The sequence below is a fragment of the Rutilus rutilus genome, assembly GCF_951802725.1.
Source record: "Rutilus rutilus genome assembly, chromosome: 15".
Classification (NCBI taxonomy): Eukaryota; Metazoa; Chordata; class Actinopteri; order Cypriniformes; family Leuciscidae; genus Rutilus; species Rutilus rutilus.
Window position 1 is genome coordinate 17,229,300 of NC_140220.1, and position 17,224 is coordinate 17,246,523.

The 17,224-nt window shown below is 38.4% G+C and overlaps 1 protein-coding gene across 1 annotated transcript in view; it reads right to left on the reverse strand.

Moving 5' to 3' along the window:
• The window catches only part of nrxn3b (neurexin 3b), a 523,467-nt gene that overhangs the window by 122,550 nt on the left and 383,693 nt on the right, over positions 1 to 17,224 (reverse strand). Inside the window, 1 exon segment of the mRNA XM_084433352.1 lies at positions 2,115 to 2,296. Within this exon segment, the coding sequence (XP_084289478.1) occupies positions 2,115 to 2,296 (182 nt within the window).

The window sequence follows — 17,224 nt, forward strand, 5'->3', positions numbered from 1 at the left end:
AAACAATGGTAATTAAGTGCTTTTCCTAAAAATGAGAAAGAAAATACAGGGTATTAAAACAGTATGAACTACAAATAAAGTCAGTATGTGAGGCTAAATAGATGTTTTAGTCTGAATTAGGTAAGATGTGTGCTTCCATTTCAGTTTCAGCAATCCCTTCACTCGATTGGGATGTTCTCTTTTGTTCTGGGCGGCAAGTGCAGTAACTGTAACATCGGGCATATTTTGTAGTATTAAACACATATTTATACCGACTTCATCAGGCTCCGAAAATTCTTCACAAAGAACACAAAGAATGGCCTTCTCAGCTGCCATAGTTGCAACTCTTGCGTCATCAGAACAGTGTGTTCAACGCATCACCGTTTCTGTTTAAAAAACGTTGTGCAACGTTTTGTCGGGGCTGAACGCAGCCCAGTTCTCCTCTGTTCCCTACCTGTTTGTCTCCTTTGGTTACTAATTAAGTTCCTTGTTTCAGGTGTGTTGTGTTTCTAAGTCTCATTAGTTCCTCTGGTTTGCTATGTATTTAAACCCACTGTTTCTGTCTGTTCCTTGTCTTGTAATATATTGGGCCCTATTTTAACGATCTGAAACGCAAGTGTCAAAGCGCAAAGCGCAAGTAACTTTGTGGGCGGGTCTTGGCGCTGTTGCTATTTTCCCGGCGGGATAAATGACTCTTGCGCCTGGCGCAAATCTAAAAGGGGTTGGTCTGAAGTAGCTTCATTATTCATAGGTGTGGTTTGGGCGTAACGTGAAATAAACCAATCAGAGCGACATCTCACATTCCCTTTAAGAGCAGGCGCGCTTGTTCTAAAGCGGATTCCTATTATAACGGCGGATTTGCCAGGCGCACGACAGGAGCGGTTCAAGGCCGAGGAGACCGACGTTCTCGTCAGGGATGTTGGGGATGGAGAAACACACCCAAATTAACTTCGGTTAAACAGGCGTATGATAATTTGGGTAAATGTGTAAGCTAGATGTATGCTTTTATAATAAAATGTCTATCTATCTATCTATCTATCTATCTATCTATCTATCTATCTATCTATCTATCTATCTATCTATCTATCTATCTATCTATCTATCTATCTATCTATCTATCTATCTATCTATCTATCTATCTATCGTAATAATGTATGATTTGCAAAAATGATAATTGCTGCGTCTGTGTGTAGATGAGAGAATCAAAGTGTATGCGCGTTGTGCACACGCTACATTGATTAAGGCCAAGCATGCGCCCTTAAAATAGCATATAATAACATGCGCAACGCGCCACTGACTTTAAACTGTTTTTTTTTTCGGTCAGTGGCGCAATTGTTTTCTAAACCTGCAAAATAGCATGAGGGAACGTTTGCGCCGGAACACGCCTCCTCTTTGCGCTGAACCGCCCCGGGGAGCGCAAGTGTATTTCTTAGTTAACCGACGTGCATCTGTGGAGGGAAAAGTCCGCTTTGCGCGGGTGCAAAATAGGAATGATACATGCGTCGGTATACAAAGTCAATTGCGCTGGGTGCAAGATAGGGCCCTTAGAGTTCTATGTGATATGTGGTTGTACGTTTTCATGAGAATCCTTGGAATAAAGTCTTCTTTATCGTCTCCATCGTCTGGCACTTGATTACAGCCACCTATTCGTGACAATTGTAAAGTGTTACCTATAAATATATATATATATATATATATATATATATATATATATATATATATATATATATACTTTTAATGTGGACATGTGGACAAGACTTCTAATGACACACTTCGTCAGATTTATTAAGTGTATTCATCTGCCACAAGAATATAGTATCTTTGAAATACCTCCTTAATCTGAAAAAATATTGGTATGTGCGATTAATTACATGAATTAATTGGCTTGTCATTAAAAATGTTAATAGATTGACAGCCCTAGAATATACTTCATTTATACACTTTATAATAAATAATGTTTGCCATAGTTTATGTAGTGATCAAATTATGATATGATGATGCATTTCAATTTACTCAGAACCCACGTTTCACAGTGTGTACAATGTAGTGCGGTGGTTGTGATAGTCAGCACTATAGTATAATGGCCACTCTGACACCCATTATAAGTGCTAAACATTATGCGAGGCAGGACTTACGATATGGAGCATGATGTAGTCTCCTAGTCGGGGGGCGCTGTCAATGCGGACCAGAATCCCGTCCTTGATAGTAGTGCTGAAGCCCACCGCCAGTCTATCAGTCCGAGTGCTGGGCCTCTCGTTACTGGGCCATGTGTACGTGATAAGACCTCCACCCTTTCCAAAGATGTACGTCGCTCCAGCTGCAGGGAGGAATAGAGAAAGATAGTGTGAGGGATCAGCTGATTCTTTTACAATGCAACATCCAGCTGGTAGGATGTCAAAAGTACCAATATCAGTATTGTTAGTACAGAATTCTAACTTTATTCAGTACCAAAAGGCAGCAGACAGCAAAAAGCTTACGAAGAGCCTACGATGATGCAGCTACATAAGCTTGAGCAGTCAAAATGCCTGTCTTGGCAAAATATTAATGTAAATACAGTCTGTTTGTCTTCATCAAATGTAAACAGATGGGAAATACAATTGAATGTGTCACAATATTAGATCTGTGCACTAGATCTTACAGTGTAAATGCACTCTAAAAGGCTATTATGCTGTTAATATTTATCGAAAAACATTAATGACAAGGAAAAGAAAACCACTCACTGCTCTTGACTGGATCATTTTAGTAGCTTTAATACAACTGAACATGAAGACAAAGTAAGGCTTAGAGAAAACAAATTCAGCAGATTTGAATTACAAGCTTTTTAGTCAGTCACCAATAACAGTGAATCCAATATCAATGCATTATATCTAATACTATAAAATTTGAGAATAATTTGTTTTATTTCACGTTTTATTTCACATTAATACTTTATTTCTATACAAATGTAATGTTTTATACTGATATTGTTCACTGTTGTATGCTTTGTTCTTTAGGTTTTATTTGTCTTATTTCTTGCAATTTGCTCGATTACTGTAAAACCCATGTAGTGTTTAAGTAATTAGGCAAATCTGAATGCTGAATATCAGTATTCCGGAACTATAGCCCTATTCGGACACTAATTGTTTCTCATGGGGTTGTAAGGTATTTTCAACATTTACAGGGGCTAGTCTGTGATTTTATTGCCATCCGAATCCAGAATGTCAGGTTTTTTCTTCTGCTGCACTTTTGGAGGCATTTTAAACATCTAGCCTACACTTTTATAACTGATATTCTGAAAGAACAATATTATTTCATATCACCGCTCAAAGGAGAAAGAAAAGAAAAGCAGGTAAACATTTGAAATGGGCCGTTATTATGGCAGCAATTATATACATTAAAAATATTAACCAAGCAGCTTTATGTTTACCTCATGTAAATACGAGGCTGTATTAACCGTTCATTTCAAAATTGTCTAAATTACATCCATAATTTTGAGATAAAATATGTAAGACTGGAAAAACTGGAAGAGAGGGCAACTCTCTGAGAGAATAAAGGAAATTAACATTTGAACTCACTCTTGTGCACCATTCGAGACGCAAGTCTCACCTCAGAATCATCCTAATCTACATCTCTTTCCCTCTTCCCCCATTCCTTCTCCATCCTGCTGAGATCACCAAAATTCACCCTAGAATCTATATGGTTTAATGTGAATAATTATCATACAGTATTATACATGCTTGGTATCATTTGAAATGTCTCAGTGCAACTGGTACAAAGGTCTCATTCCCAAAGAAGTAAAACAAAAGGTAATAAGGTATTTAAGAGTTTAGAGATAACTCGCACACAGAGGAGGGTGGGTCTCCAGTCAAATGGCCTGAGAGTGTCCGAGACTCTCAACATCATGTATTTTCTGTTGTCAGGTTCGCAGAGCATTTGATGTTTTGTATTTATTATCTTTGAACTAATTATGAAATTGGTATGATACATTTACCTGACATAATAAATTGTTACATTTGATTTTATTCTGATTTGCTCTGAAATTGTTTTCCCAAGTAGATTAAACGGATTCGTATGTTACCTCAAATCTGCGTCAGATTAGTGAGTACTAATATCTGGCGCTAATTCAAGTGTACTTGGTTTTGCAAAGACAAGAAGGGAATTTCTGTTTAGGCCAGCAAATGCTGCTTGGCCAACCTAAATCTGGGTGTGTCTCACCTCTGTTTTAATTTAATGTTACTTTAGATAAGTGTACGTGAGAAATCATGGCATGGCCAATCCAAAGCTATTATAAGAGAAGTAAAGTTGGTCGACTTGTATCTGTAGTAGTGGCCATACCTCTACTGAAGTAAACGTTGCTTTAAATTCAAGTGTATGCAAAAACCATGGGGGCTATACAAAAGTATCTTTGATTCTGTAAGTGTGAATGCGACCGTCTCAGGTATATAGCCAATTACCTCTGTTTAGTGACCGAAGCTGGCGGGTTTGTGATCGTGAGACCCGCGTAAAACAGAAGGCGTGAGGACCTTTAAACACGGTGAGTCATGTCATCTTCTGCTCTTATTGTCACCTGCACCTCATGTAACATGTATAGCATAGCCTTCTCTGCCAGCACAGGTTTTACATGTGAAAAATGCAGGGAGATAGTCAGGCTGGCGGAGAAGATTTCAGAACTAGAGACACGCATCCAAACTTTAATCGAGGTTAATTGTAAGAGTACAAGGGCTTTAGATACTGCTTTGGATGCGACTAGCTTAGTGAACTCTGTACATTGTTCGGTTCCGGCTACAGAGCCCGTGCAGCAGGGAAATTAGGTGACGGTGAGACGCTATAGTCGCGGGACAAAACACCGCTCTTCCGTTCCGATTACAACATCAAACAGATTCTCCCCACTCAGTGAAACACCCACTGAGAATCATGTTGATTGTGCCCTAGTTATTGCCGATTCTATTACACGGAACATGAAAATAGAGACACCAGCCACCATAGTCACATGTTTGCCGAGAGCCAGAGCACCTGGCATCAGAGCAAATTTAAAAGTGCTGGCTAATGCTAATTGTAAATTCTCTAAGATTATTATTCACGTCGGCACTAATGATGTTAGACTCCGCCAGTCGGAGATCACAAAAATTAACATTAAAGAGGTGTGTGAACTTGCAAGTACGATGTCAGGCACTGTAATTTGCTCTGGCCCCCTTCCTGTTCGCCGGAGTGATGAGATAGTTAGTAGATTGTCCTCACTCAATGGCTGGCTGTCGAGGTGGTGTCCGCAAAATAATATAGAATTCATAGACAATTGGGAAAGTTTTTGGGGCAGACCTGACCTGTTGAAAAGAGATGGTATTCATCCCTCCTGGGATGGTGTTGCTCTTCTCTCTAGTAATATGGCACATAGTCTTAGAGCTCAAACATGACAATCTGGGGCTCAGGTCAGGAAGCAGACAGACTGGCTAAACCGACCGTCTGCTAGCTGTCTCACGTCACCGAGGTCAGATAAATCCCATCACATAGAGCATCTCTCACCTAGCTATCATCATATTGAGACTGTGTCTGTTCCCCGAATTGGACATACAAAAAACTCCTAAACCCATTCAAGGGTAAAAATGTAATTGATGTTCAACAAATAAAAAACAGATATAATATGGATGAACAAATGATAAAGCTCGGGTTGCTGACTATTCGATCTCTTACTTCAAAAGCACTTATTGTTAATGATATGATTACAGACTATAACCTAGATGTGCTGTGTTTGACAGAAACCTGGCTAAAACCAGACAATTATATTACTTTAAATGAGTCCACACTTTACTGTTATAAACATGAACCTCGTCTGAAAGGCAAAGGGGGAGGTGTTGCTGTAATTTATAGCAATATCTTCAGAATTACTGAGAAGTCTTGTTTTAAATATAATTCTTTTGAAGTGTTGTTGCTAAATGTAACACTATCTAGTGTAAATGATAAATCACGTTTAACCCTCTGGAGTCTGAGGGGTTTTCTGGGCCCTGGAGGTGTTCTGACATGCTCTGACATTTGTTGTTTTTTCAGTTATTTATAAACATGTTAATGGCAAAGGTGTAAATTCACTCTATATAGCACAAACAGGGCTACCATAATATCTGATCAACATGCTTGTAAATCTTTGTGTTTTTTAGAGAATAATGTTTATGCGTGGTTATTTGAAAAAATAAAAATGAAAGTTGCTGAAATAAAACCACAAAACATATAGTAAATATGTGTCCACAAGACTTTTGACAAATGGATGTTGTTGCCTAGGATTTTTTCTTCAAAATGATGTGAAAATCATCCTGCCTAATCGTTCTCATAAAACAATACATTGATTTAAACGTTGTAAAACAGTTTTTTTGTCAGAAGAGGTTTATGCATGGGAGTGGTAATGGCTATAAATATTAATGAGATTCAGACCAGGGGTGTGACATAGACTGAGCAAAATTTGAACTCGTGTCATCTTCCAACAGCGCAGGAAAGTGAATAAATGAAACTTGCTGGTTTTAAGGCATTTCAGGCGGCGTTTACCTTATTTTGCATAGATCACCTCAGCTCATTATCTTATGAATAGCGCGCTCTGCGAGTGGGTGTGAACTCATTACCGATAATTAGGTGAGACGGGAGAAACTGTACTTCTCTTTAGTTTCATACAGATTACATTGCAGGAGAATATTTGTTTTGAATGTGAATTGTTTTATTTAAAAGTAGAAATTTAAAGCTTTCTTTAGACGCATGTTTCATGGTTGTGTGATAAGTATTAGCTGAGTTTCAGTTCATTTTCCAGACTTGTTTCAGAAAGATTTTTGCGGAGACAGAGTGAGCTGAAAGCGCACCCTGTTTATTTTATTTATTTAAAAATAAAAACAAGGTTTTGATGTTAATGTGAGTGTACACAAAAAAAGAAGACCCTCTATAGTTTATACTCATGTATTTATTTTATTAATATGACCGTAAATGACGGATTTTTTTAAGTTTATGTTGCTACTATGTGAAAAAAATCCAGCAAAACGCGGGGGCGCGTTTGCCGACCTCAGAGGGTTAACATTTGTGCTGGCTACTGTATACAGGCCACCAGGGCACCATAAAGACTTTATCAAAGAATTTGCTGATTTTCTATCAGAGTTAGTATTGGCTGCAGATAAAGTACTAATTGTTGGTGATTTTAATATACATGCAGATAACGAAAAAGATGCATTGGGATTGGCATTTAAAGACATTCTGAACTCTACTGGAGTTAGACAACACGTGTCAGGACCTACTCATTCTCGTAATCATACTCTAGATCTAATATTATCACATGGAATAAATGTTGATGCCGCTGAAATTCTGCAGCAGAGCGATGACATCTCAGATCATTATTTATTTTCGTGTAAACTTCATTTAGCCAAGGCTGCAAAGTCGACTCCGTGTTACAAATATGTTAGACCTATCACATCTGCCACTAAAGATTGCTTTATTAATGATCTTCCTGATCAGTTTCATCATCTCAGCATCCCAGATAGCTTAGAAGAACTAGATATTGCGACAGAAACTTTTAACTCTCTCTTTTCCAGCACTTTAGACACAGTTGCTCCTTTGCGCTTAAAGAAGATTAAACGACAAGTTCGGTATTTTACACTTAAAACCCTGTTTACAGATCGTTTCTGATGAAATAAAATTTGGACACATGCTGCTGGCCCGAGAATTTTCGGTTTCTTTCGCTTTCCCCCCACCTCCACAATGGCTGCATAGGTGCACTGGAACAATCCTTCCTAAAACGCATTAAACTTTCGTTTACAAAGACGTGAAACTCACAGAGTGGTCAGGGGTGTTCACTGATGCTCACACAAAAATCGCTGCAAAAGATGCTTTCCAACAGGTTTTATCGTAGTTTTTGTCCAACTCCATTGACTTGTATTGGATGTGCTGTGAGGTACGGTATTACTCCGACGCCGGAAACTGGACTGGAGTGTCTATTATTCAAGCTCTCAACGGAAGAATGTACGGGTGTGAGGCGTATGGAAAAATAGGTCCACAGTTTTACAACGAATGGTAAAACACCTGTTGGAAAGCATCTTTTGCAGCGATTTTTGTGTGAGCATCAGTGAACACCCCTGACCACTCTGTGAGTTTCACGTCTTTGTAAACGAAAGTTTAATGCTTTTTAGGAAGGATTGTTCCAGTGCACCTATGCAGCCATTGTGGAGGTGGGGGGGAAAGCGAAAGAAACCGAAAATTCTCGGGCCAGCAACATGTGTCCAAATTTTAATCTTAACCGTTCTATTTCATCAGAAACGATCTGTAAACAGGGATTTAAGTGTAAAATCGTTTTAATGATTTCCTGTTGCGGCTGCTATTGAAAAGGCCGAAAATATGCCGTCCCGCCCCTCCGTGTTCGGCGATCAGCTTTCATTCTCGCGCAGCTTTCATGAAGCGGGTCTTTTCGGTCTTTTCCGCTCCGTGTGTGCGTCGCGCTCTCCGTTCCGTGTGTGTGTGTGTGTGTCGGCGCGCTGCTGCGCTCTCTGCTCAATGTTCCACTCCGTGTTTGCGCTGCGCATTCTGCTCTGTCGTTAATGGCCCAAACGCTCCAATCATGTACCGATCACGCACTGGAAAAGCAAAGTCCGCTCAAATAACGTGAAATTTCTCTGTAGTAGACTTCTGTTTGCAATAGCCCTACTGAGCTGGTATAGTCATGCTGGGCAACAATGGTAAAATGACCTGCTCTGATCACATAATAATAGCTTTGTAGGACTATATTTTATGTGGATAATTAGTAAAAAAAACTAAAAAAAAAACTGTTAAATTGATTATGTTGATTGATTATTGAAAAAGAATAATATATTGATATATTGAAGTTTAATATTATTTTAATATAGGACTATTTTCTGTTCTTTTTTTTCCTGTGTTGTTTAATTTAATTAGGTAATTCTAAGTTTAAATATTGATGATTACAAGCTTGGGGGAAATGCAATTAATTGCAATTAATTACAGCAAATTGTGCAATTAATTAGTTAATTTCTTTTAATCGATTCCCAGCCCTAATTTAATTTAATCTTGTTGTGTTGCATAAAAGGAAAGACAGTAACGCGCAAATACCTTCACCCGTATTATTGGAAAACCGCCATTGGACCGATAAACGGGCTTACAAATACATAGCAGAAAACCATTTACTATAGCACATCAATCTTCTTATTTTTAAACAGGAGATTGAATAATAAAATAATAAATAGGATATTATTTTCCTATAATTAATATGAATTTATTCTTAATAATCCAAGCGTCTGCCATTTTTACACAATCATGCGACTGACTACGTAATCAGCGCGTGTCCCGGTACGTAGGATTACAAAACTTGCTCCTCCACCAGGAATAAATCGCCATCCGAATGCATGAGTTTTATCACTGAGGTGCCATACTAATTTATTTTTACAGACACCCACATGAGAAAATGATTACCGTCTGAATAAGTATTTTGATTGCTTTAAAAAACACACAGATAAATCCTCAGCTCTACAGATAATATGGTGGATTTTAAGAACCCTATAGTGACGATTCAGATGGTACGCTGTTCTACGATCAGGCTCTTGTTTTATCATTGTGGTTCATGCAGAATTTATTAGAAGTTGGTCTGAGATCACTGTGAAACCTCCAGCAAGCCTATATATTTTTATGCAAGTTTTAGTGACCTAATTTTCATGGTGACTCTTAGACCTTGGCTGTGTGTCTAAAGCTTGAGCTGAGCACTGGGATCAATGCTTGGCCCTCAAGCCTCTGAAATGGGACTCTATAACAGGGAAAAGCTTGAAGCTGCCAAAAAAAGAAAAAGAAAAAAACACTTACAATCCTCATCCATTATACATGAAACTGCAACTAGAGAACAAAAGCAGGCAAAGATATAAAATCAAACAATCTCTTCCAAGTGTAATTTGACAAACACGAAAGGGCAAAGAAAATAAGTTGGACGTTGGTTCTTCGAGAAGAAGGATCATTATGCTTTCACATCACACCCATAGCAAAAGATAAAACGAGTGACAAAACTCCAGAAAGTTACTTTGAATCACAGTAATTACCCCTCTCAAATCAGAACCATTTACTAATGTCTGGAAAAACATGTAATCAATTGCATCCAGGACTCTGAGGTCTAAAACTATTAAAACATCAGAATCTTTGTGATCTGTTATAGGCAGGGCTGGATTTATGCATAAGCATTCCAGGCATGTGCCAATGGTCGCACATCCAGGGAGGCCCAATTACAATGAGGAGAAATAATATATTTTCTTAATTATTTATAATTATGTTACTCTAATAGTAAAAAACCAAAAGACAATTACCATCTAAATTAACACAATTTTAAATATTGGGCAGAAACCTTGTATCTTAACTCTGACAGTAGGTGGCGCTTATGGAAAAGCATGAATACAGTGGTACACAAAGCAGAGCTGCGCTTATATATACCACTGCAGGCTGTATAGGCATTAGCACAAGGGTAGGACGAAAAAGAAAATGCCATCGAAATTTTTCTGCAGAGAGTCAGTTCCATTCAGAGATCCATTCATAAAAATGTCTACCTTTTGGAACAGTCCTAAAATGGTGCCTCTGTAGGCAGCTCAATAGGTTTTTGAACAAAGCAATTGAGATCAAAGAAGTAACTGAGGAATGAACATGTTTGTGCAGTTTTTGGGCCCTGTGCAGAAGGAACAAGACCGCAGGTGCACTGAGAGTTTTATTGCCATCGTTGACGTTTTCACCACCATTCGTTTGTTATTATGACTGTAACATCTCATTTGCACATCTGGGCTTGAGGGCCCAGCTGGTTGATATTCCTTAAGGGGAAGAGACATCATGCCGAGCGGATGGGGTTGAGTCCCAGGAGACAGAGAGACATATGGGAGTGAGATGAAAGAGAATGCATCACATTCATATAAGACTTGCGCTGGGTCAGCCTACCTTGTCCCCAACTAATATGTCTATGCTAGGTCAACACTCTATTTCAGGGGCTTTCAAACTTTGAGTCAAGGACCCCTTATAGGGAAGAAAATTTTCCAAAGACCCCCTTATAATTATAACAGTGATTAATCCCAAAGTTAATGTGGGTGAGAGTAATGAACATAATATGCTTGTTTTATTGGTGCAAACGGTCCCCATTGTAAATGTAGGCTACTTTTTAATAATAGGCTACAGTTACATTTGATCATTTACCGTATTTTCCAGAAAATAAGTCTCACACGTAAGTCAAACCAGGTCAAACTTGCATTGTTGAGAAAAAAAACAAAACATAAAAGTTGCATAGGTGTATAAGTCCCATTTTATTATTAGATTCAAAAATAATGTAAAATACTGGTAAATAAAACTAAACGTTACCAAACTCTAAACACTGTAAACATGTATTTTTACTTCCCTCTACTCTAAATCCTTTAAATTTAATGGTAGGCCTGTTCAGAAAATAAAAATAAATGAATTATAGTGCCATTCATTATAAACAACATTTAAAATAAAGGTTATTTGTAATGAATGGCACTATAATTTATTTTTATTACATAATAAACTTATTTTCTTTAACAAACTTATTTAGAGTGAAACTGAAACTGAAGTGGGCTCACTTATTCAGCATGAATCGTTTCCATGAATGAATTGTTAGTCGCAGTGTAACATTTGGTTGCTAAACTATTATTTATTATGTAAAGAAGGCTTTGTACTTCTCTCGTGACCCAATATCCACTCAAAATAGTATCCTTCAAATACGGAAAAAAACTGTTTGGAATAACACCACAGCATGCTCATGCTGTACACAGTCTACATTGTACAACCAGACAAATAAAATTGAGTAATCTTTTCTTTTCCTTTTCTACGTTTAGTTGTCTTACAAGAGGCTGCAATGTCAAGTTAGCAATGTGAGAAGAACTGATATGTAGTGTTGTGATACATTGTGTGCTTAGATTAGTGGAAACAACTTAAAATACTCCGTCAGATAATAGTAAGGCATCTTTCAAAATGATAAAGGGTCTATTTTTATATGTGTAACAATTAAACAAACAAAATGAGCTGGCCGTCTCTGTGAATTTCTTTCTGAAGCACGTGACAAAAATGAACCAAAACTTGATTGCTGCCTATTTTGAAAACCCCTGCTCTATTTTATTAGATAAATTACATGCTTTAGGGATAGAGTCAAATCCTGACCCACGGGGAAATAAACCGCAGGATCACACTCAGAATTCTTCAGTGTCTCCAGTCGTAGTTCTCGTGAGGATGGACACAGATCTGAGCTCAGTCTTCAGGGAGTTGTCCTCCTATACCATGTCTTCTCAGTGCTGTGGGAGGCCATGAAATACTGCATCCACACTGCACCCTAGGGAGCCAATTATCCCACTCAGTGGATTTGCTAAGTAACAAGAGATACCATTCAGTCCTTACAACACCACATTTCTAATGGACCCTGCACGAGTAGGCTTAGCGAATGCCTGACAAACAAAAAAAAGCTATTTACCAAATTTAATCGTGTCAGGGCTTTAAGCAATTGCACACGTCCATTTAAATGCTGCCGAATTGACAGGTAGGCTGAGAGTTACTTGCAGCGTTGATAGAGTGAGGGAGTGTTTTGCATTTAGGCATTGGTGTTAAGAAAAAGGCTGAAAGTAGTGAGATTACAATTACGCCACAAATGGACTGTTTTTAATGAACACTGAAAGCTTTTGAAAGTTTGCCGTTTTACGTATGAATTCATTATGGGCAAATTGCATCTTCTGGAGCAATATGTACCACAGTTACTGTCTCCTTAATGGAATTCCAGGCTGGTGAAAACTTCATTAAAAAACTTCATTACAGAAATGTGCTGATAAAGGGTGATGCATGGCAAACATTTTCAATTCAATATACTAACACACAAAAATAAAGCGTGTGCGTGTTTGACACATTAAGGTAACTAAGAACATGCTGTTAACAAACATGCTGGACTAAATATTGCTTTCACTGCTTGCCGCATTTAGCATTTCCAATTCCATGATTCAGTTAAGAGGATTCTTAATCAAATAGGATTTCTGGTATTTTTTTTCTTTTTCTTCATCTGATACAAAGTTAGTACATTGTCAACGATTTCATTTATTGTATAGCAAAACAGACACTTCTTGAATTTCAACAAAATGCGAGTGAAGAACCAGCCCTTCACACCGTTGATCCCGGAAAATTACCATAAAATTGCCAGAGTGACTTCTGTGTGAACGCAAACACGTCCCAGATTCCTGGATCGATCCAGGAATGGGGACCTAGTAACATTGCCGGGACCAGTCCCGGAACGTCGTAATCGATGCTCTAGTTTATGATCGAATCAAAAAAAATTGCACGAGCGTGGTTTCTCGAGAGAGAAATCGCAGATCATAAGCAAACTTAAGACACTGTAGAGACATTACACATCACATCTCTTCACGGGATGTGTGTAAACGTGCAAACAGATTCCGTAAAATCACTGGCAGTGTGAATGAACCAAAATCAAACGATCACAGGACAAATAATCAGTGTATTTCCTGGAATCTCTGTGCGAAAAGGGCTATAGTAAATGTCTTTACCTAGACTCAGTCTCAAAATGATGCACTTGATATTGTCTCGTGGCCTTACAAGCACTCTCTTAGTGGCCCTTATGTGCACTCAATGCACCATTTCACCTAGACAGTACTGGTGCAGACTATATAGTGAACTATTACCCAACAGTCCATGTTGCAGAGAGCAGTCCTGGTGGAGGACCACATGGGGCTGACAATGCCATTTGGGACAAGGCCTTGATCAGTGTACAAACTACAACCAACTAATTTGTTAGCCCAGCCTGCATTACAGGACGGTTTGCTTTTATATGTCAGAATGTGACGGATTGATGCCATAAAATTGGCCTAGTCAGATCATGACCAAAAGTTAAGATCAGGTGTTGCACAGTCTGAGGCCATATTTACACATAGCCGGGTATTTAGAGAAACAAATACGTGGTTCTGCACAATGCCACCAAGGTTAAGAGTGTAGATGTGTAATAAAGCAAGCCTAACATGTCTTGCTTCAGGAAGAAATTGCACTTCTGCCAGTGTAGTTGGTGGAGCAGCCTCTTGGCTCATATCCCAGCATTCCCAACTAGCAACACAGTTTAATCTCTGTGAAGAGGTGAATCTCTGTGAATCTCTGGATGCAGAAAAACATCCATCTCTTTATGAAGGCACACGTGTAAACAACACATGGAAGCACATATTCATTAGCACACACATTGGTTACATGTTTGGATTCGGTGGCTGTCCCTGCAATACTCGCCCAATTACCCAAGATCCACATTGAGAATTTCTGGTGCCTTACACACACTTGCCCACACATGCACACATAATTGGTGTTAGCTGTGATTCAGATACTAAAGTGGTGTCTCATGGGCTTTCAAACATGCAGTATGTCGGAAGTGCAGAAAATCTGTTCCACAAAGTACAACACATAACCACAAACATGAAAATACAAGAGTACAAGAAAAACAGAGCAAGCACACTCTTTCTCCAAAGCACTGATGTTTTTCCACCTTGTCCAGTATAAAGTATATCCAGACAATGGCTGACCTGCTCAGCAGGCTCTGGGCACAAATGCTGTAATCTGGAGCCAAGGTGCTGCAGGAGAACAGTTCAAGAGAAAAGTTTTCCAATTAAAAATGTGTAGGTCTTTCAGAGATTGCTGTTTGTAATCACTCTTTGTAATCTTGTAAACACAGTTCTTGCAATTGTGAGGCCAATTAATAACCAAGCCATACCTGCAACTGAATTCAGACAGAAAGAACACAGTGGTCTTTAGTGATACCAGGAAAGCATGTTTAACTTCATTCAGTGTACTTTTGCAAGTGGCAAGTGCAAACTGCACCTTTAATTATGATCAATTATGAATATAAGAATGAATTAACTGATTTAGGACATTATTTACTAAATTCAGTATTTGAAATTCAGTAGATCACCAGCGTGAATGAACCACCAGTTTCTTGATTTTAACACACTTTTGTCAAAAGTGTATATATATATATATATGGCATGTATATAATTTATATATATATATATATAGAGAGAGAGAGAGAGAGAAAGAGAGAGAGAGAGAGGTTTAATGCAGAGCGCAGACCACAGCCTGGCAAAAACTTAGGGGGTCCATTGAGGACATCTAGCTCAGCATGTTCACATCTGTTACGTCCGTAAGGACGTTTATAGTATTGTGTGTGTGTGTGTGGTGTATTATGTTTTTCCGTCCTGTCTGTTTCTCTTACTTTCGCTTTCTTAGGTTGTTGCTGATTGGCTATCTTGCTTGTCAGTCAAGACTAACGAGATGAGTGGCCGCGCCTTGGGAGGCGGGATCTGCATCAGCATGATGAGTGACACCTGGTGAAGCGGATACTTAAAGACCATGCTGCTGCCAGTGTGACGAGAGAACCTTTGTTTTGTGAACCTTTGTTTTGTGAACCTTTGTTTTGTGATATGATTTTTGTCTTAGTTTTGCTTTGCGACTGAAAACTTTTCGGGGTATTAGAGAACCTTTATCTTAAGAGATTGAGAGAGCTTTATGCTTGAAGCATTTTTGGTTGGAGAAACTGTTTGTGTTTTATTTTCGTTACGTTGTTCACATGTTGTTCATCGTTCCTTGTTTTGGCTGCGCCCAAAACCTTCTCATTTGTGAGCGTTGCGGTCTACAAAGGAGAAAGGGGTAGGTAAGATTGTTAGTGATGGCAAAATGAGGCTTCCTGAACCACTGAGACCTCGCAGTCCATTGCTTCAGCCAAAGGTTCATTACTCGAAGCTTCATTCAGCATTGCTCACTAGTGACACCTAGCTACTGTGCAAAGAAATAGCAGACAAATTAATTCATTCTGAACCAGTGTTCAGAGCCACGCCCCCCCTCCCTCCCTCCCTCCCTAATTTTATTTAAAAAAAAATTTTTTATAAAAAAAATATATTTTATAAAATACTTTTAGAAATATAAATATTTATTTGTATATTTTTATTTAAATGTATATTTTATAAAAATATTTTTATAAATACAAATATTTATTTATTTATTTTGTAGGCTACTCACTGTTGATGTCTGTAACCTTTCATTTGCAATAATAAAAAGACATGATCAGACATTTGTCCATTACTGTGTATAATATAAAATATGTATCTTTCTCTGTCTGAATTTACTTGTGCAGAGTCACACACACAGTTTATTAATTATTCATACATTTTTTGGATAGTGACAGTATGAACAACAACAGTGACACTGTTGAGTGCAGTGCTTATGTTAGAGGGAGTGTAATAAAGTACATTTATTCATTTAGCAGATTATAGAAGTAAACTGCAACAGAATAGTCCGGAAGGAAGGATTACAATAGATTTTTTATTGAGAAACAGAATTATTTCAAGTGTGTTGGGGTTTAGATGATTCCTCTTCTTGGACAAAATCTCTCTAGCCTTGGAAAATATCCTTTCACAAGGAACAGGGGATGCAGGGGAACGTAAAAATGGCAGTGGTACAAATGAGGACACTGATGCTTCTGTTGAGCCCAGACAGGGTAGGATTCCCTCTTTCTTGCTGCTCCATTACCAGGAAAAAGAAGAGTCACAAAAAGCAAACACATCCAAAAAGGCAATCCAAATCAAAAAGCAGTCCAGTCCAGATGCAAAAATCCAGAGCAATCCAAATAATCTTATCTAATTAATATAACAAGACTATAATATAACTAGGCCTACTATAATAATAATATACTATAACTATTCTAACCTGATAATGTAATAATATACAGCCCTCACATATGACACAACAGTTATCATCTAACTCTCTGACTCTCTGACACTACTACAACTTCTTCTACTACTCCTGACAACACCCACAAGGAGGCGCGAGTTTCGAACCGCCTTTTATCCGGAAGCGACACTCAGACCGAACCGATGACGTATCCACACAAACCGAGGCCTCGTTTGTCATTAGTCACGTGATTTTCACGTTAACAACACAAGCCTCGAATCGCGGCTTCATCTGGCACGCCCACTTTTTCTCGACACACGCTCCGACGCCTCGGTTCAAATGTCCCATCACTAAAGATTGTCACGTGACATACATACATTGTACACATGTAGTTAAACTTGTCTGTATAAAAACACTAGTTAGGGATTTGTGCCACCCGTTGTATTTGTTTATTAGTTAGTCTAGTCACATGTTATCACTGTGAAGATGCTTTGATACAATCTGTATTGTAAAAAGTGCTATATAAATAAAGGTGACTTGACTTGACTTGACTATCATTCTAGAGAAA